This window comes from Psittacula echo (genome assembly GCF_963264785.1).
Source record: "Psittacula echo genome assembly, chromosome: 14".
Taxonomy (NCBI): Eukaryota; Metazoa; Chordata; class Aves; order Psittaciformes; family Psittacidae; genus Psittacula; species Psittacula echo.
This window is the reverse complement of record NC_137750.1, coordinates 8815965-8836702: the sequence shown is the minus strand read 5'-3', so window position 1 is coordinate 8836702 and position 20738 is coordinate 8815965. Positions and strand designations below refer to the sequence as shown.

General features: G+C 41.6%; 1 protein-coding gene across 1 annotated transcript; it reads left to right on the top strand.

The window, feature by feature from the left end:
* The first annotated feature begins 301 nt into the window (after window positions 1-301).
* NARF (nuclear prelamin A recognition factor) lies at window positions 302-20738 on the top strand. The gene is made up of 12 exons (XM_080629665.1): window positions 302-357; window positions 957-1039; window positions 1501-1581; window positions 2600-2743; window positions 4512-4644; window positions 5951-6085; window positions 10897-11015; window positions 12084-12213; window positions 12922-12994; window positions 15531-15668; window positions 16255-16412; window positions 16983-20738. Exons 2-12 carry the CDS (start codon window positions 1013-1015, stop codon window positions 17222-17224), a joined length of 1380 nt encoding a protein of 459 aa, XP_080485791.1. The 5' UTR covers window positions 302-357; window positions 957-1012; the 3' UTR covers window positions 17225-20738.

The following is a 20738-nucleotide window of genomic DNA, read 5'->3' as shown; positions in this document are numbered from 1 at the left end:
CCAGCTCAGTGCGGGGCAGTGCCCGCGGGGTCCAGTGCCCGGCAGGTCACAAGCCGGCTCCCGCTTTGCTGCCCGGGCGGGACTGAGCGCCGCAGGGGGGTTCCCGGTTGGGGAGCGGTTGTATCGTGGACGCGCGGCGGCGCTGGGTCCCTCCGTGCACGGCTGCGGCGCGCTGCCGACGGCGGCTACGTGCCACTGCTCAGGTCCACAATGAGCCCCGCCGCGCGGGGGGGCGGGGAGGCGGCGGGCCCAGCCGGGAACCTGCCGGCGACAAGGCGGAGGGCGAGGCGGTGCCGGCCCCGCCCGCCGCTGCGGCCAGCCTCCGCCCGCCGGGGACGCGACCGACGCGGCGGCGAGGTACGGTGTGCGGTTCCTCGTCCTTCCAGCTCTCCTCGTTGGGTCGTCTTGGGGTTTTTAGGGGCTTGGGTGCTGGGGTTTTCCCCCCCGTGGAGCTGATGAGCTGTCCTTCCGTGTCGGCGGCGGGGTGCCAAGAGCCGAGGGGGCGGCAGGGAGGATGTTGCGGCGGCAGAGCCTCGCTCTGTCGGCGGAGACAGGGCCGTGCTAGGGGGCGGCCGGCGCGTCTGCCGGGACACCTTCCGCGGGGGAGCCGTTCCGGTCGCTGAGCGGGTTTTGCCCTGCGTGTGTTCCAGCAGCGCTGCGGGCAGCGCTCGGTGCCTTCTGGCACCACGTAACGGGCTGGGGCAGCGGGGAGGGACGGGACGGGATGGCGGCGTCCGGTGCTTAATTACAGGTCAGTAAATTGCGGAGCACGTGAGGGGCGCGGTGGAGCCGCCCCGGGGGCTGCATTGGCTGCGGACGCAGGGCCCGCCCGGCGGGGGCGATACGGGGCAGGAGGCGGGCACGGCAACAAAGAGCGGTGGGGACGGGCGGGCTGCGGCGGGCGCTGGTGGTGCGCGGCGCTCACCGGCCTGCCCTGCTCTGCTCCTGTCCTGCAGCCCCGGCGGCGAGGACCGCTCGGCAGCCGCGGCACGGCCGGGGGGCGCCGGCGCAAATGAAGTGCGAGAACTGCACCAAAAAGGTGAGTGCGGCGGGGAGCTGTCATGTTTTCCCTTCTCTCTGCTCTGGCCGGCGAGGCTGTGGTGTCCCGGTTTGGCCTGTGGGGCGGAGCCGTAGTTGGCTGTCAGCTCCAAGGTCACCGGCACCTCCGGCGCGTAGCCCCGAGCCCCTTCCGTCGTCCACGGCTCGGAGGGGCGCGTAGTGCGGCGGGAGCGACGGGTCAGCTGCTGCCGTGCTCGGCTTAACCCCCCTTGGGACTAAAAGCCTTGTAAATATGACGAAAACAGTGAATTCTGAGTTCTTTCCCCCGTAGCAAATGCACTTTGGTGACAAGGTGTTGCGTGTAAAGGCGTAGGTTTAACGTGGTAAAAAACTACAAATGAACTAGGTCAGTTTTTAAAGGTACACGCAGTTCTGCGAAGATGTTCTGACTGAACGGTAAATGTATTTTGCATAATATATGGATTTTATGTTTTGTTTTAGGAATGCAGTAAAAAGCAGAAAAATGATGATACACAGAGTACATCTGTTGATGCACTGAGTTCAAGTGATGGTCTTGAAGAGGTAACGGACCTTCTAAAAATCATAATATACTTCTATTTGTGTTCCTTTTTTGTTATGTACCTCAAATGACGTTGTAAGTAGAGAACTTTCAAGTACTAAATGTAACATGACTCACAAAGCAGTTGTAAGCAATCATAAGCAGTTCTAGACTCTTAGACCTCTCATAACATGAGAATCAAGAATCTTTAGGAATGGTGACATACAAACCCCTTTACTATGCAAACACAAACCAGAAATTGAAGGTATAGCTTCTTTTGTATGTGTCAAAAATCTTGCATCAAGTCTTCAAGACAGAGCTTGCAAGGAGAAAAGAGGAATTTTGATAGTACAGATGCACAAGAATGTTTTCTTAGTCTTTACATTAGACAAACATAGATCACCTCGTATTCTTTAACATAGAACTGTGTCTCTGGGAACAGGTTCTTCATAGGGGGATTAGTTATGTTGTAATTAAAAGTTGGCTGGTTATGTTGCTCCTCTACCTAAGAACTGCTTCTCCTCAGAGATGAGATGTCAATGTACTGTAGCCAGAAGTATGAAACTTCTGCTCTTACAGTGTGTGTTCAGTGTAGTGGTAGTGCTGCATTCTGATTGTTTTGCCTCGTGGTAAAGAGCCAAAGCCCTGTTGCTGTTAGGGAGGCACCTGACTGTTAAAGGTGCTTAATAGTACAAGTAAAAGTTTTCTCAGTTGCTTGGGAAGTTGATTTCAAAGCTGACAGCTTTGAAATGTAATGCAAATCAAGTTACTAGAACACAGAGCAGGGGTCTAAATTTAGATCTGTGTTTATGCTTAAACATTTTTCAGTTTTGGTATAATAACAGGAGCAGAGCCATGAGGAAGGACAGGACAAATTATTTTGATTACTTCTAAATAATCTTGGGTATTATGCAGGTGTCATGGATTGTCTTGTTTGAAAGCAGTGACAGCACGTTTGTCCTTCAGCTGAGTCATTGCAGAGATCTTGAAAATTGGTTGATCATTGTTAAATACTTGTTTCCTTTTTTTTTTTGTCCCCAGAAAAATGAGTTTCCTACATTGGCTAATGCTAAAATACTCCTTAGTGACTGCCTAGCATGTGACAGTTGTATGACATCGGAGGAAGGAGCCAGAGTTTTCCAGCAGAATCAGAAGGAGCTCTTTCGTATTCTTAACCTTAACAAGGTAAAGTGACACAAACACCAACACACTGCTTCCCGTGAGGAGGTGGCAATTACAGAATGACTAAGCAGCTTGCTTTCCCAAGGCACATAATGTGAACATTTGCAGGATAGGCTTTTTGCAGAAAGGAAGTGAAAACTGCAGGCAAGATGATTATGGAAGTGCTTAAAATAATTTTGCACTAGAGAAGCAAGATCACAGCACTTAACCTAAGTCACAGAATCCCAGCCTGGTTTGAGTTGGAAGGAACCTTAAAGCTCGTCCACTTGCAACCCTCTGCCATGGGCAAGGACACCTTCCACTAGAGCAGGTTGCTCCCAGCCGCATCCAGCCTGGCTTAGGGGAAAGCTGCAGCACCTGCGGTAGTAACATTTTTGGAAAACAGCTACCTCGTTGTAATAATAAATTAGCTTGTGGCTCAGTGGATATAAATACTCATACCTTCATCACTGGGACTGCTCTGGGTGGTTATCAAGCTGTGTTTCTGCAAGTGGAATTGTTTTTAATGTATATTCAAGCAGAACATATTTGGAACAGAAGTTCTTGTCCAAATTCTTAGCAAACTCACACAAATGTTCTGTTGCTCTCTTATTTTCTGCTGAGTTCTGGATTTCCTGGAAGCTGGTTGCTATGTATGGTGCTCAGATGTTTAGATCTTAATACCGAATTATTTTAGTTGTGCTCCGGGCTTCTGTGTCCTTACTTGGTAAGCAAAAGCTACCAGAATTGATGATTTTTCTTAATCTGTACAGAAGTGTTGTAAATAAGAGGATTCCTTACATAGGGATTCAGTTTTCTCACAACTAGTTTAACTCTCGATGCAGTATGATAATTGTCATGCATGATCTTGTCATGTAAGAAAGAGAAGAAAAGGGGGAGGAAAACAGGTCTTTTGGGTTACATGGGTGAAGGCCTGAAGTCTAGAGGCAGCCAGGTGCCTTCATCTGAATTTCAGGGGTTCAGAAGAGGACAGTGAGCAAGGAAGAGGCTTTCTGGGCAGTCACAAGCTCTACCTGAAGGGTCATTACACAGCATTTAGGGTGCGTATGTACAGACTATGGTCTGTAGCCTTTTTAGGGTGAGATTTGTCTGTGGCATAGTTATAGTTTGTTTTCCAAGGTTTTCACTGGTGTGGAAAACATCCCAACTAAAAGATTAGTCTTCAAATAAATGTCACAGTCATCAGAGCTGTACAGTGGCGCACCTATTGTCAAAGGGTTCTTCAGAGCCTACAAACACTGTTTTGTTGAAGGTCCTGTCTTGCCAGTTTCCCTCAACAGCTTCAGTGATGGATTCACAGAACTTTAACAAAGAATCAGATCTGTAATTTGCTGGGTTGAATTTGTACCTCCAGATGCCCATGCTCCTGTCAACATCAGTTATTCGAGCTGTTAATGTCTAAACATAGAAGGTTTTTTTCATCTTTGCTAGATTTCATATCACTAGAATGGCATAGGTGGTGAATGTCGCTTAACTTTCCCTTTGCCGTTAGGAGATGAAGCACAGAATTGGCTGGGGGTGTGTGTGCGTGAATTTCCCCTAGTTATATGAAAGAAACTTCTACCCATGGTTACAGATGAACACTGACAGGATCAGAGGAGCTGGCCTGCCCTCAGGAACCTTGATAGTTGTTTCACAGGGGTTTTGATGACACAGCTCACTGAGGCATAAGATGCTGAGGAAAAACTCCAGGAGAGGGAAAGGGAGGGAAAGTTTGGAACTGTACCCTGTTGTAAACACAAACCTTGTTTTCTTTGTTTTTATTTACTAGAAATGTGATACCTCAAAACACAAAGTGTTGGCAGTGTCTATATGCCCTCAGTCCTTGCCTTATTTTGCTGCTAAGTTCAATCTCTCTGTGAATGATGCAGCCAAGAGACTCTGTGGTTTCCTCAAAAGTCTCGGTAAGTTTGGGTTTATGATGGTGGAGCAGAAAGGGGAGATGACTGGGTTTTTGCTTCCTCAGCAGAACTGCTTCTTACACAGTCAGAAAGTGCCATTTCACAATCTAGAGTTGGAAATAGGCACTCTGTGATATTAATGACAGTGTGCAGCATGACGTAACACCAGTTTCAGAAGCAGGCTTACCTTGTTGATAGGAAAGGTCACAGAATAGAAAGACATGATAGAGCTGTCTTTGAAACCTTTACTACCAAGAAGTTGGGGAGGGGTTGGTCATGAGCTTCAGTAAGATTTCCCCTTATTTTGTAACTTGAGGGAGGAGGGAATTTTTATCCTAAATGCCTTCCAGTCCTTTTGACACATTATATCTGTAGGAGATAATTTCCTGTAATTTGAAATTATTTATAAGCACTATTGCACCTGCCTGTTCTATGTTAAAGCTATGCTTCCTTTGCTCTTTACGTACAAAGCTTTATTTTATAAACCCCCAAAACTTTGCCTATAGGTTTGTGGAGTTTTTTAATGTAGTTGAGGGAGGAAGGAAAAGGATAGCAGTAAACCTATAAACTGCTTCCTTTTTTTTATATTTTTATATATATATATATATATATATACACACACACATATATATATGCATGCACACACACACACATATATATATATTTTTTCACAGTTTTTATGTGTCTGTACCCAGCATATTTTCTTCATTTTAGAGGGAATGCAGAGTCCTGGTGGGCCCCAGTTTTCTTAGGGGCATTGATTATCTGTGCTCACTTGCTGCTGGGCTACGCTCAGTGTTACGTAGGCATGTGGGGAGGGTATTGCTAAATAAGCAGATAGAAGGGCTCTGCAGTGGTGGTGATATGCTCCTGTTCCTTTGCAGGCAACTTCAGCAATGGGAGATATGCCTCATAAGTGGATATATTTTTGTGGATAGTGATATGAGACTTCAGTATATCTTGTAAAGAATGCTCCTTTTCAGGAGTCACTGCATATAGCCCAGGAGTGACAAAATCCCATTCAATTAAACAAAAAGCAAGTGTATGTTGAAAGGCAAGCTTCTTCTAAGGAAGCAGACAACCAATTGGCATGTTGCTAGTCAGCAAGTTGGTGGTCCTTTTAAATTCATGACATAGAAGCTGTGCACTGTCTTCTCTTTTAGGCTTTACCACTTGTGAAAGTTTGAAGAGGGAAAAGACTATACCCATTGATTCTCCAAGAATTTCTGTAGGTCTGATGCTTGAAAAGAAGCCTGTGAGATGGAAAACACTCTAGTAATTCACTTTTCCTTCCTGCTTTTCTTCATAGGGGTGCATTATGTATTTGACACCACTATAGCTGCCGATTTCAGTCTCCTGGAGAGCCAGAGGGAGTTTGTGCAGCGATATCAACGGAGGAACCAGGAGGAGCATGCCTTACCAATGTTTGCCTCTGCTTGCCCTGGTGAGAACTGATTTCTCTGACCTTCCTGTGCTTCGGCCTAGTCTTGTTGCAACTACCAAGGGACTAAGAGAAGTCATTTGAGAGCTTTATCTGAATTATATCATTCTGGCTTTGCTTTTCAGTTATACCAAATACCACACTCAGCACTTGTTACGGGTAGTGCTGATCATCTGTAATGCATTTCAGTGCATTGCTAGAGGGGCCTGTTTTTGTGGGCTGTTTGGAGAATAGAGTTAGTTTCCAATGAACTGTCCCATATGTTAGTGACCCTAAATGTAAACCATACAAAGAATGGATGGGATCTGGTGCTGGATAAGGCATGTGCCAATTCAGTGTAGGGACTTACGCAGTCAGATATAAAGGTTGCAACAAAGTCCCTGTTTGCACCTTACAGTTGTCTTCTGCTGGAGCTCTGTAAAAGGTGAGGAGTGTAAATTACTGTTGCTCTTCAAAAAACACCAAACCCCACAGCCTCTGATAATACAGTGAACCTGAACTATGGATTTTCTATGCTAGTGTTTATATGTGGTATTTATTAGTCAGTTGTATTTCTTACCACTTCTGTAGAAGAAGCATGTATTACATTGTGAATCTCTGGGTAATGAAACTGAGGTGCAGAAGCACTGAGGTTCTTAATGCTTTGTGTAAGACCTTAGGAGAAATTAATCATAACTGGAGCTGAGGAGTTGGTGGCTGCTGCTGTTGTGTTCAGACCAGAGCTGAACAGGGCATTTCCTTACTGAAAAGAATCTTTAAGGAAATTTGTGAACTGCTAGAATTAAACCACAACCTCTGTTTTCCCAGGCAAAGTTTTGAACTTGCTGCTTAAGCCTAGGGGAATGTAGCACGTGACTTTACTGACTGTGAGATGATTATGTCTAATACTGCCAAAATAATTCCCACTTGAAATGTCACAGACCTGGCTCAATAAATGTCTCACTCCTGAGAATTTTGCACCTGATATTTAGTTATGAAAGGAACCTGTATTTATCACAACTGAAAAGATGTAGAACATTGAGGCACTGTTTACTTTTTTCCATTTTTTAGCACACCATCATTTCAGTTTGAGTCACTTTCCTAAAGAAGTATCAAAAAAGAGGTAAAAGTAACGTCTTTGCCTACCTCCTCCCCCGCCTCCACATTAAGGTTCATGGTGTTGCTTTTCAAAAGGCAAATAAAAATACAAAAATACTTCTTTCTAGCTTTCATAGGCTCATAGAATGGTTTGGGGGTTGGAAGGGACTTTCAAGATCACGTAGTTCTAGTAGAAATTGCCCAGAGAACAGCTTTGAAATAACCTAAGTGGGTTGCATTCTTTAAAGCAATGTTAGGGTGACCAGAGAGTAAGAGCCACCTTTGGTGATACACAGAATCTGCTGTTGTCACTGTTTTAAAGTTTAAATACTGCTATTTGAATCATACTTGTACTTTTCCCATCCCCCCCTCTGCTGCTGTTATCTCAGTGTTACCTCCTATCTTCAGAAGCAGACATACTGTGTTGGGTTTTCATGCAAAAGCTGTGAAGTTGAACCAACCCACTGTTACTTAGCTTTGTCTTGTACATGTTTCATTGAAAATTCAAAACCTCAGGATTTCTTTTAGAACTTCTGAGATAATCTTTATTTTCTTTATCCAGAAACTCAGCTCAGATGATCTGCTGCTTTTATTGGAAATATTTTGAAGTAGTGGAGCACTTTTCTTGTCTGTTCTACAAAGGCTTGTTTCTGTTTGCAGTGCTAGTTCTGGTGTTGGCTATCTGCTCTGCTGTAGGTGTTAGTAGAAGCACAGGTTCTTTCTATTTGTGGAAAACTGAACCAAAATACCAGTGTGAACCCAGTCTGAAAGCATATGGTATTTCATTCCCATTGACAGCAATTAGAGGGAAAAACCCACCCCATGATCAGTCATCTTTAAGCTTGTTCACTGTGTTCCCTGACTTTGTCTGGGTACATTTGCTGTTCCTCATTCTCTTTCCTCTCTCTACCCCCAGATCACATAAATTTGTTCCAGAAATGTTGTTTACTGGGTGTGTTTATCACAAAATGGTTTTTATATAGTTCTGTAGATAGGAGGTCAATGTGAACTCAAGTGTAGCTGCTTTACTCTTGCTTGTCTTCGGGTGAAACTTTTCACAGAAATGTTATCCTCTGCAGGAGTGGTCTGTCATGTAAAATCTACCATGAACAAAAGAGCATAGCCCGTACAGTCCCAGAGCCTGATAAAAGGGCTTTTTATCTGTCTTAATTGTTTACCTCCTCCTCCTGCTCTCAAAGTGAGCTATAGGGGCGGAGGGAGAGTCCTGTTGAAAGTACAATAGCGTAGCTACTGATTGTATAATGTAATATTCCACAAGTTATCTTCCTTAACTTACCAAATAGGTAAGAAAGATGAAGCACTTGCTCTGTGAACCAGCCAGCATTCTTAATGCATTGCCAACCTCTGAACTCTGGAACAGGTTAACAGGGCAGGCTTACAGCAGAAGTAGGAAGAGTAACATGCTTTTGTCCCAGTCAATGAAACAAATTTTGTTTTACAGGACCAAGGTTTTACAGTAGCAAAAGTAGTCTTAGTTTTTCTGCACTTCATACTGATGAATAGATATTTATAGTGTGCATCTGTGATCTGCTCATGATAAATCACTAAAAATAATGTCTTTTGAAGTGCATCACAGTACATAAGAATTTATAGTGATTTGTAGGGGTTTTTTTGTTCTTTGATGCTAACACAAACCAACCAATGGCTGAGAATCTGAACGAGTTTCTGAAGGGTATAGGTCTGTATGGGTACAGAGGTACATTGATAAAAGAACTGGGTATCTTTGGCTTCCTGTAACCATGGCTCTGGAATTCAGCCTGGTTCATGAGTAGGCAGAAACAGTGCGTATGTGAAGTGCTGATAAATGCCTTATGCTCTCATTCACCAAGGCCGCTTGTATAATGAAACAGTGACTAATGGTCAATGTGGAGCTCGAACTACGAAGCGCTTTTTCCATCTGTTGCAAGGAAAGAAGCAATTTAAGATTTAAAGAATTGCGTTGGACAACATTGCCAGAAGTCTATTGGGAATTAGGAAGATGTCCTTATAGTTCATGATTACAATACCTAAACCATCCCAATTAAAACCAGCCTCAGAGCAGGAGTGCTGTGGTAGTTAATGGTAATCATCGTTGCCATACAAGGAAGGACCTACCAGGAATGCTACTGAAGTGCAAGGCAGATTTTTTAATAAAACTTAATTTTGGTTTTATTTTGTTTGAAGCTGGTTTTGTTCTGTTTTGACAGCACTTGAGACTAAAGCCATTTAAGAAATAGAATATACATATCATGCAGTATGTGCTAATACGGCCTTTGTACCAAGCACCAAGAAATTAAGTCCTTTGTTGCAAGTAGTATCTTGGACTTAAAGTCCCAGTTGAAGTCGGACATTAAGCAGACTTCCTGTCAGAGTCCAGCAATTCAGCACGGTCCTGATTTGTAAGGCTATAGTCTCTCGCTTTTTCTACAACAGAAATGAATGGTTGTTGAAGATACACCTTTGAGATTTCACATGGAGGTCAGTATCTGTTCATCTTGAGGTCTGTACCTTAACAAGAATTGGAAATATCTAAACGCTGGAGGATCCTTATGTTTCCTAATACAACTTTCTCATTTGCATCAGTAAAACTTTATTACACTCAGAAAATAACTACTCTGCTTTAGAGAGACAAACCATCTGAACACCATCTGGATAGAAGTTTTGTGCTGCTGTTAGCCTTTGTGTCAGTGTTCTGAGTTAAATGTTACTAAGTGTTTATACATATGTGTTAATTTCATGCTTAAGAATTAACCTACAGGCTTTACCTTTCCTGGCAGCATGCACTTCACAGAACTTCTTCTCTTTTATGTAAGCACTAGTTTGTCTGAAGATAAAAGACTTAAGTGTGATATTTTTCACTGTCAGCACCAAAAGCAGCACGTGTCCCTACAAGGCTGGGCCTGACACTTCTGTACAGTTCAGGTGTTTGGTTCTCAGTCTGGGCTGTTGTTGTCAATAAGAGTTACAGTGCCTTAGAAAGAATTGCATACCCAAATATCTTCATTTGCTTATTTGTTGGTTCCTGTCCTGGGAGATAGGGAATAATAGAACTTCTCTGCATATTGGGGGTGGTGTGAATGAATATATGTAGCTTGTCATAGCCTGCATGCTGAAGGACTTGGGTGAAAGGGAGGGGGAACTCTTGAGTAACTAAGAATGTTTAATACAGAGAGATTTCAGTGTGTGGTTGAGCGTGTGGGTGTTTCAGAAGGTGTGGCTACTCTAACAATAGTAAAAGAAGCCTTTTTTTCCCAGCCGTAATCCATGTGCATGTTATGATAATGCTTTCATGTGACTGCTGTTCTAGAGGAGGCAGGCTGGGTGCATGGGTATTAAATCTCAGGAAACAGAAGGTTACAGTTAAGCAGCTGAACAGAGTACATTTGTTGTATCTGGTGATCCAAGGTCTGAGGTCTAGAGGGTCAACCTGCACTTTGTTAGCTGAGGTACAGTTCTTTCTGCTTTGTTAAATGTATGCATTAGGAAGGGTGTAATAGGTCATGAAGTTCAGTGGCTTTTAGGTCTAGAATTCACACAGTGAATTCTTGATAGCCAACTGTAAAGCATTATTATCAGAGCCTTGAGGTTTCCTGCAGTTCCCAAGGTGGGGCTTCCAGCCTACACAGCTATGTCTCACCTACTGTCAAGGTGTCTTCATTTTTAAGAGCTGTTCTATGACTGCTACCACTTTGCCATGCTTGTGTGTCGCTTCTAACTGTGAGTCTCTGTTGTTCAAGGTTGGATCCGGTATGCTGAAAGGGTACTAACCAATCTTGTGACCTCTCACATTTGCACTGCAAAGTCTCCACAGCAGATCATGGGCTCCCTGGTGAAGGGTTACTTTGCCAGGCAGCAGGTAAGTAATTCTGATTAATTTTTACCACATTACTGTCCTAAAAAGAAGGCCTAGTGGGGTTTAATACTGAATATAGATTTCATAGAATCACAGAATGGTTTGGGTTGGAAAGGGCCTTAAGATTATCTAGTTCCAACCCCCCTGCAATGGACAGGGGACATCTCTCACTAGACCAGGTTGCTCAAGGCCATGTCCAACCTGGCCTTGAACACTGCCAGGGGTGGAGCATTCACAATTTCCTTGGGCAGCCTGTTCCAGTGCCTCACCACTCTCACAGTGATGGTATTATAAAGTGATAAAGTATCTTCCTGAATAGTTTGTCCTTAACTTGAAGAATAAATGGTGCTCTGCTGCTATACCAGTGCCTATGATAATAAGAATGTACAAGGAACCTCATTTTGTGTAATGCAGTGTGAGCTGGCAGCAATCCTCAAGCTCCCAGTGCAACATGGATTTAGATACTTACGGATAAAATTAAATCCAGGGTAGCTAAAGAGATTCGTGTTCAGTGTTGCCTGTGTAGTTCTATAGCACAGCCAAAACAGGAGTGAAAGACAATAATGTAGAAATTACCCTGTTGCCTGGGATCAATAAAAGCATTATATCCTAGCAACTACCCTTGTAATCCTCATTTTGTGTATTGAAAAAGTTGCTGTCCTTTTTATGTGTCCTATTTAACTGGCTCCACATTATATAGGGAAGTATTGCTACCTCCCCACAGAGAGAGAAATACTGATGGGCTTGCTGTGGATGACAGTGAGTGGCAGGTAGAAACAGAATTCTGAAGTCCTGACTTGCATTCACTCTCGAAGGCTCTCAAAAGCTGCAGAAAATGTGGCCTGAGTAAAAGTTTCAGCCAGAAGACTGACTTTGGCTGCTTCTTGCTGCTGCTTTGTATCTTCTGCAAATCACTTCAAGTGTGCGCAGCAGGCTTTACATTTAATTGCTTGGGATTGATCACTAGTGTTGCCTGCAGAGAGCTTATGCTGGTATTTTTGTCCTTGTCCTCCTTCAAAAGCTGCTTTTGTCTTCATGGAGATCACATGTGCTCTCTTCTGTGTTCCACAGAACTTGTCTCCTGATAAAATTTTCCATGTAATTGTGGCGCCTTGTTATGACAAAAAACTGGAAGCCTTGAGGGAAGATTTCTACACTGCCTTGTATAATTCACAAGAAGTTGATTGTGTCCTGACATCAGGTTAAAGCTTCTTTGAACTTAACTATTTATAAAGATACAAGTTATTCTAACACCACTGTTAGAATAGCCTTTATGCCGGACTTTGCTTTTTTCAAGTCTGCTTTAGTGGTAAGGTTGGCTGGTTTCCTGCTGTAAAAATAAGCACATGTTTTTGTGGTACTGGTAGTACAGGTATTGTATAGAGGAAGACAAAGTGAAAAAGTGCTGTCCTTCTAATTTGGTATCATCTGAAAACAAGATTCAGGTATTTGGCTTTGTCAGCCTTGTGAGAAAGTTAAAGTGTTATGCAAATCCATATTTAAAATCATTGTCTTGCTTGTTTGTAGTTATTATTTAATCTCTACTGAGGCTATTCTTAACATTCCAAGTGCATGGCATCAGTAGCTTTTTGATGTGGCTCTTGTCTTTAGGCTTCACGTCCAAACTACATACCCACCTTTTCCCCCTGCAGTGTAGAAACATCTTCCAAACTTCACCTAACAGGCTCAAGTATAGCTTTATGCAAAGTTTGGACCAAGCTGAAGGGCTTTTTTTTTCAGGGCTGGAAGTGTCAGGCTTCTCAGTTACTAGACAGAACTGACTCTAGTAAGAATTGCGGAAGATGACTGTAAGCACATATAAATGTTAGGATACTGATCTCTTCAACAGAGGCACAGCATGTGTATTTTGCTTTATCTTGAAAGTAAAATGTGGTATGTTTCCCTACAGGTGAAATTGTCCAAATAATGGAACAGAAAAATGTGTCTATGAAAGATGTGACTGAAGTATCTGTAGATACTTTGTAAGTAGTTCTGTATTGGGTTGCTTCCTATTCTGATGACAGCACGACCTTTGAGCATATTCAACATAAATGTAAAACTTCTCAAGAGTATTTTTTTTTCTTTTTTTAAAGAAAAGAAGGCCTGCATCAAAACCTGAGTGTACTAAAGCCTCATCCTTTATATAGTGACCAAAAAGCCCCAAAGTATTCTTACATATTCATTGCTATGTATAAAATTAATATGGGTCAGAGAATATAGAACTGTATATACTGTGTAAATACAGAGCAGTTAATTTGAGGTTATGACCCCTATCTAGTGACTCCTTTTAAAATTTGTGATTTTTGAAGACTTGGGTAGTTCCTTATTTTGATGCAGTAATATTACATTGGACTCTATCAAGTTCCCAGCTTGCTCCTAAATGTGACTGGGGGTGCTGACTTCATTCAGTGCTCTCCTAGGCTTGAGCTTGTGTAGAGCTGGACAGTCTCGCCCGCCCTCTCCAACTGCTGGGCCTCACACAAAGACGCCAGGATGCAGCCATGGGGCTGACCATCTGTTCTGTGTTTTCCCTCTCATTCAGAGCAGCATCTTGACAGTAAATTTCCACTTCCCCTGATATGTTCATGTAGAATTGATTCCTTTCAGGAAATGATTTTGTTTTTACTGAAGACAGCAGATTTTCAAGATCAGATAAAATTGAGACATGCTTTAGATGAAAATCACACAAAGCTCTGAAGTGATTCTGTTTACTTCGTGACTGACTCACCACAAAGCAGCTTGCATGTTTTAATTCTCAGGCTTAGTTACAAAGGCTGGTCTCGCTACTCGCTGATCTTTGCTCAAGTGTGACAGATGTTACTTGGTATCTTTCCAAGATGATGGTAGTGGAGCAATCACCATGATTTTTTTGCACAAAATAGCCCTGGAAATGTAAAAAAAATATCCTTTTCACTTTGTCCTGCTTGGAGCTGATCTGGACTGGAGAAGTTTAAGTGGTACCGTGGTAACATTTTCAGAGCTCTGTTTGTAGTGTAGCTCCTATGATCACTTCTACCAGAGATTGCTACATAGAATTACATAAAGTTCTTACAGATGTAATTACATAGGGATAGTAATTTATTTCTAAATCAGCCTGTCCAATGAAAGAATAAGTTCTCATTCAGAATACACCTGTCTTATTGGATCAGTTCCTGTTGGAAAGTAATGTTAATTTTTGAAGGATAATCAATACTGGTTGATGCTGTGAGACCTGATGACATGAATATTTGCTCTTCTGGGGTCTTAAAAGTAGATTTTGCAGAGAAAATTATATAACTGGAACTCTTTCTCTTTAAGACAAGTCCCAGCACAGTAGCAATTTGTGGTAAAGTCCTTGGTATTGCAAAGTAGTATGAACTAAGTAACTCAAGTTTGAGTTCTTAACTCACTTCAGTAGTTAGAGAATGAGAGCAAATAACAGTTGGCTAAAATTAGGAGACATGTCATGAAACAAAATCGCTCAAGGTTATTAAACAAAAGTTGCAGTAGATGCAGTGGCATGGCATAGGGGAGACAGACACACTGCATTTGTAAACTTTGGCTCATTAGTGATTAAAATAGTTCCACATCATTCTTAAAACTTCAGCATTTTCTGCAAGGTGTTTGCTGTGTTAATTTTCCCTTTGGTTTTGTGGTTAATGCTGTACTCAGAGTGCTGCTCAGGCACTGGCTAGTGGTGTGTGCCAGGAAAGGTCATGTTTGGATGTTCTGGGAAGAAGGTAATTGTATCTAGAGAGGCTCTTACATGTAAGAGCAAAGGACATAATCTGTTTGCTAAGCTGAAGACGAATATCTTTTCCTGAAACAAGCATTGCCACACACCCCTATTGATTTCTCCCATGTGAGCCTGCAGAGCGGCAGCCTTTGGCCACCACCAGCACATGTACCAGTGCAGTTTGTAATCGAGCCACTTGTGCTCACCAGTGCTGGTTTAAACAGAGGCAGAGGTGGACCTCCAGGTGAATCGTATGCCCATTGCATATGATCTAACCAAATTTCTTTCCTGAACCATAGTGTAGCGCTGACTGTAAAGGCCTTCTCACCTGCTTGTATCTGTACTGATTAGTACGCTATGTATACACAGTAGATGTGAAACACTATGACAAGCAGCTCCTTTAGGAGGAGGGTTGTAAACAAAGGCTGGTAACTTCTGAAGTACTTTTATATTTTCACAAGCTAAAAATGATTTTAGTTTTTTTTCCCCCGTGAGCAGTGAATGGTCGTTGGTTACCAAGTCGTTAGGGTGTGTCAAATGTGCATTCTTACAAACTACTGTTTGAGGTTTCTGAACATGAAAAGTCCTGCAGCCCTTCATCAGGGTTGTTGTTTTTTTTTTTCATCATCTTACTGCTGTCCTGAATAGTTGTTTGGTTTTTTAAGCTGTAATAAATAAAAATGTTAATATATTCTCACTGCTATACAACTCTTTGGTGGGGGAGACAGGGAAAGGGGAAAATTATTACTTTATTGAAGTGAAAGAATGAAATTTTGGAGCTGATCTTTCTGTTGTTTTCTAAGGTTTGATGACATGAAGGAGGCAGATGTAGTAAGGCATGATGGGAAGAGATCCGATGGTTACCTGGAGCACATTTTTAAATATGCTGCAAAGGAGCTTTTTGGCATGGAGGTCAAGGAAATCACCTACAAAGCATTAAAGTAAGATTGAGTTTTGTATTCTTCTTGTGTAGGATGGACTAGTAAGAATAGAATAGAATACTTGCAGTTGGAAGGGACCTGCAATGATCATCTAGTCCAGCCTGACCAAGTTAAAGCAAGTTAAGGGCATTGTCCAAATGCCTCGAATGCTGCCAGGCTTTGGGGCATTGACTACCTCTCTAGAAAGCCTATTGCAGTGTTTGGCCATTCTCTCTGTAAAGAAATGGTTCCTAATGTCCAGTCTGAACCTCTCCTGCTTTACTTGGTGCTACTTGAACCATAACACAGTCTTGCTCATCTGGCTCTTTTGCTTATAGGCAGTTACATGTTACCTGTAAATCTGTTACCATCAAGTAGCTCCTGCTAGCTTTAATTTTATTAAGTTACCTATGCTTAAAAATTAAGTATAATTGTATTCTGAAATTTCAACTCCAACTTCTGCTAACTCAGTTTCTAAACTGGAAGATTTGACCTTAATCTCACTGTTACACTTGTTCTGCTCTCTCTAGAATATCCAAATACAACAATGTTGGATCATCCTTTTGGTGATGCAGGGGTTTAAAATGTTCTCTGTGTATCTTTATAGGAACAAGGACTTCCAAGAAGTTACCCTTGAAAAGGATGGTGAGACAGTGCTGCGTTTCGCAGCAGCTTATGGCTTTAGAAATATCCAAAACATGGTTCTGAAGATGAAAAAAGGAAAGTTCTTATACCATTTTGTAGAAGTCCTTGCCTGCCCGGGAGGTAAGAATAATTATGGATTCACAATTGTCCCACACACGTATCTTGAATCCCGAAGGAAAGTTATCTTACAGGCAGGCACTTAATTTCTTAATTCTCCTCTTAATAATCTGAGATGCTGATTATTGAATGAAGGATCCAGGATACCAATTACATGGGCAGGGTTGGCTCAGAAATGGATGGGGGTCTCTAAAATGAACCACTTGTTATTTGCTCTCTTCTGACCTGTAAATAACTGACAGCATGGCTCTTATGATTACATCAAACCTCAGAGGAAATACTCTGAAATGGTCATTGTCAAGGGCAAGAAAAGACAAGGAAAATAATTAAGATCATAAAACCATGGAGAGGCTGATAAAGATTGTTGATATGGAAACCTCATTTACATTAAGATGATGTTGATATTGGAGTTGCTTCAAGTAAATACAAATTCTAACAGGATGGGCAGTAGTTTACTTAAAAAGACAACTTTTTTCCAACAAGTTGGGGAGGGGGGAATCCAGGTTAACAAACTTCCTCTTCATACCAAACTTCCATCAACCTTACGGCTTCTTTTCTTTCCTTTTTGCTAAGGGTGTCTAAATGGAAAAGGCCAGGCACAAACTGAAGATGGAAAACCAGATAAAGCACTGCTGAACCAGATGGAAGAAGTGTATGCTGCCATACCTGTCAGACTTCCAGAAACGAACATGTATGTACAAAAGATGTACCAGGACTGGCTGGAAGGCATGGACTCTAAAAAGGTCCAGGAGACTTTGCACACCACATACAGTGCAGTCAGTCAAACAGCAAGCAGTTTGGATATCAAATGGTAATAAATCCAACTAGTAAAAGATTTGCTTAGGTTAGTTACAGATTCAGCACTGGAAACATTCTATGCAATCGCAGATGCTATGCACTAGCCGAGTGTATGAATGAGACGCTTCCCAATTGTGGATTATTACTTGTGAAGAACAATTGCTTTTTAAAACCAGAGAGTCTCCAAAAGCCCTGGTTTCTGCCTTTGCCATTTAACTCTTCCTGTGTATAATCTCCTGTGTATAATGGATTTCTTTATTCAAAAGCATGACCTTGTGAGGTACTTAAGCACTCTCTGCCAGGGGCAGGGAGTGTAATACCTGATGAAGTTACTCCCAGAATTGAAGGGTTCCCTTCACAAAATGGGCTCTCCGGGGAAGGTGAGATTATTCTACTCATCTTCCTAGGTATGCAGTTCCTTTCATAATGGGGAAAACAGTCCTGAATTTCAGAATTGCAGTTGTTGTGAAGTAACTTGGGATTTACTTGCCTTGTTAACAACCTGTTTACAGGGATAAATGTGTATATGGAGAAGTGGCATGAATTAATGTATGCCCTGTCTCAGTATTTAACAAAAACTGCTCAGTTCCAAACTCGTCACCATTCCTTACTGATGTGATGTTTTGTAAGGAACAAAATGCTTCATCTAAACTCAACTTGGGGAAACTAATATTAAATGGTTACAGTGCAATCCTTCATTCAGAATAGTTCCAGATAGGTTGGTTGGTACAAAAAGAAAACTCTTCTTTCCTTGTAAGTTTTCTTAGAAACTTGCAGTTAAGAACAGTGGTGCTGCTTGGTTTGGCAGGCTTTGTTCGAAGCGTGAAACATGCATATGCACTGTCATGTGAGCACGTGCATACTGCAGCTTTGCCAGGTTTCCTGAGCCAGGCTTCCAGCACTTTTTACTCTCTCATGTTTTAGTACACAGAATACCAGATTGTTCTTCCATTTATCCCCATGTTGACATACTTCTGTAAAAATAACTTTATGGAGTGCCTCTGAAGAAAGCCACTTAGCCATGCTTGTGAGCTCCTCAAAGTTACTATACGTCAGCATCATGAATTTTGGCGTGCTTACTTTAGGTATGCTGTAGAGATTTCATTCAACAAAGTGGTATTTGCATGCAAGCTTTTCCTGCAACCTCAGGAGTTGTCAGAGGGTTATTCAAGAATGTAATGGACAAAAAAATACCCTACTGCCACACTTCCTTGGATTTTCCTAGTAGCAATGGATTTGTTCAGGATTAATGGCTGTTTGAAGGTGGCAAAGGTTCAGCTTTCCTTTTCCAGTCTGAAAGTGGGGATGGGATTTTTTTAATCATTTCAGACAGTTTGAATGAATATTCTTGTAAACTTCGTAATGTCACAACTGCTTGTATGAGTTAAGACCTAATGCTGCAAAAACCCACATGTATTTGAAATCCTCATTTAACTTGAACAGAGTGGATGGGATAAAGGCATCAGTGAAGTCAGTGCAAGTTCTTGCATCGGCTAAACATCAGACAACATGTGTTGAGAGAGTCAAAAGGAGAGAGCCAGACGTAAGTGTGTTCCCCTGATGACAAGAGAGTTCTCTTAATGTGAAGCTGTTAATAGAATTGCAGCTTTCAATTGGACCTCCACCTAAATAACAGAACATTTCACTTGGAGGGATGTTTTCTTTCAAGTGTAAATGAATTTGATTACTGTGCTACCCAAATGCACACAATGAGATTACACCTATAAATTAACCTTTGTAAGTTTTTCCATGTAGTAATAAAAACATTATGCTTACGTGGTGCAATATCAGAACATCTACAGAAATCTACCTCTGTACAGGAAGGGAGTCCAGAAATCGTGGAAAGACCTATGTATAGCCAGAACTGTAGTAAATATCTCGTAAACAACGATGGTGGTGTTGCATGAAATTTCTGAACAGATTACAATTTCTGAACAGATTACTTCTAGAAGCAACATCCAGTTCCTTTGGTCTGAATTTCTTTGTCATGATTTCCTCCAAAAACTGAAACAGAATTATATTGTAAAAAAAAAAAAGGTCTTGTTCTGTTTGTATACACATATGTTTCTATGTATATATGATGGCATGTTTAAATTACATTGCTTCAGTTCTCTGTATAGTACGCTTATTTTTTTTTACGTGCATATACTGGATGGAATGGTATGAAATAGTTGTTTGCTGTTCTGGATGGAATCTTCACTAAACTACACAAGAGCTGCCTTGCAATTCTGAAAGGACACCCTTGAACTGATTGTACCACTTGGAAATGTTCGTCTTGTGTAGGTGGTGCTGCCACATATGTTCTGCCATTGTGGTTGCCTGGGGCACTGAAGGGCCTTGCTTCTCGTTGTAGTGGGAGTCACTAGGAATGGGCCAGTAGGTGAAATAAATCTGTCTATGATGTGCTGTGCTCCCATAACAAGGAAAACCGGTGGCTAAATCAGTGCATAAAATAAACTTCTTCAGTTTAATCCACCATTTCTTCCATCTACTCAAGTGTTTTAACCTATTGAGATGGTAGCAATGTAAAATTACTAGCTTATTTGTCTGCTACAGTGTTTTTTTTTAAAGACAAGGCATCTAACTGCAGCTTTTATTGGCTAGGTGGAATGTATGTATAATAGCTAGTGACTTAGTGACTAGTATTTTATTTGGTCATATTTTGTTTTATAAGACTTGGAAGTAAAACTGATTTTAAGTTTTTCAAGCCCTTTTCTTAAAGTGCCAGTTGAAAAGAAAAAGATTTCTCTGTTAACTATAGTGAATGTTCCTCCCTCTACCTTGCTTCACTGAAATTTTAACATATATCAGAAAACGTTGTTTTGATGATTCACATACAGTGAAATACTTAAGGTTAAATTCTGGCTTTTAAATTTACAGTTGGGAAGTTTGTTCTTGACAATACGTGTTTCTAGCCACATTTTGAAAATAAAGCATTATTTAGTTCCCTAGTATGATTTTGGCAACTAATAGTTTCCATTGCTACTGCCTTTTCAGCAATGGGAAAAGTTCCTCGTGGTCACAGCCACAGTGCTTTACTTCTCAGTTGAATGTTGTGCTGAGACAGTCTTGTCTCTACATGATTTTTAGAAAACCCTAAATTGGAGGCATTGCAGGAAAGTAACTGAAAATGCTGAATTAATTTGGAAATTGTCTTGGGGTATTACTGACTTGAGCATATCAAGTGCTTGATATTGATATTGCATTATATTACTTTATTATGAGACTGCTATATCAACGGGTATGTGTTGAGAAACCCTTTTGCTATGCCTTCTCCAGTCAGTTTTCTCCTCAGCCATAGCACCTCGTATTTGTCCACTACAGCTAAGGAACACAGACAGACATGGGCTATGTTATCACTTAGAGTAATACATCTCTATATTGATATATCTGTATATAACAGATATATCTGTAGACAGCAGTCTCAGCTGGAATATATTTGGATAATGTTCAGTTACCTAAATTTTGGTGCTTTGTATTCAAATGGAGCATGACCATGAATTGTCCTAAATAAATCTTGGTACTGAATTA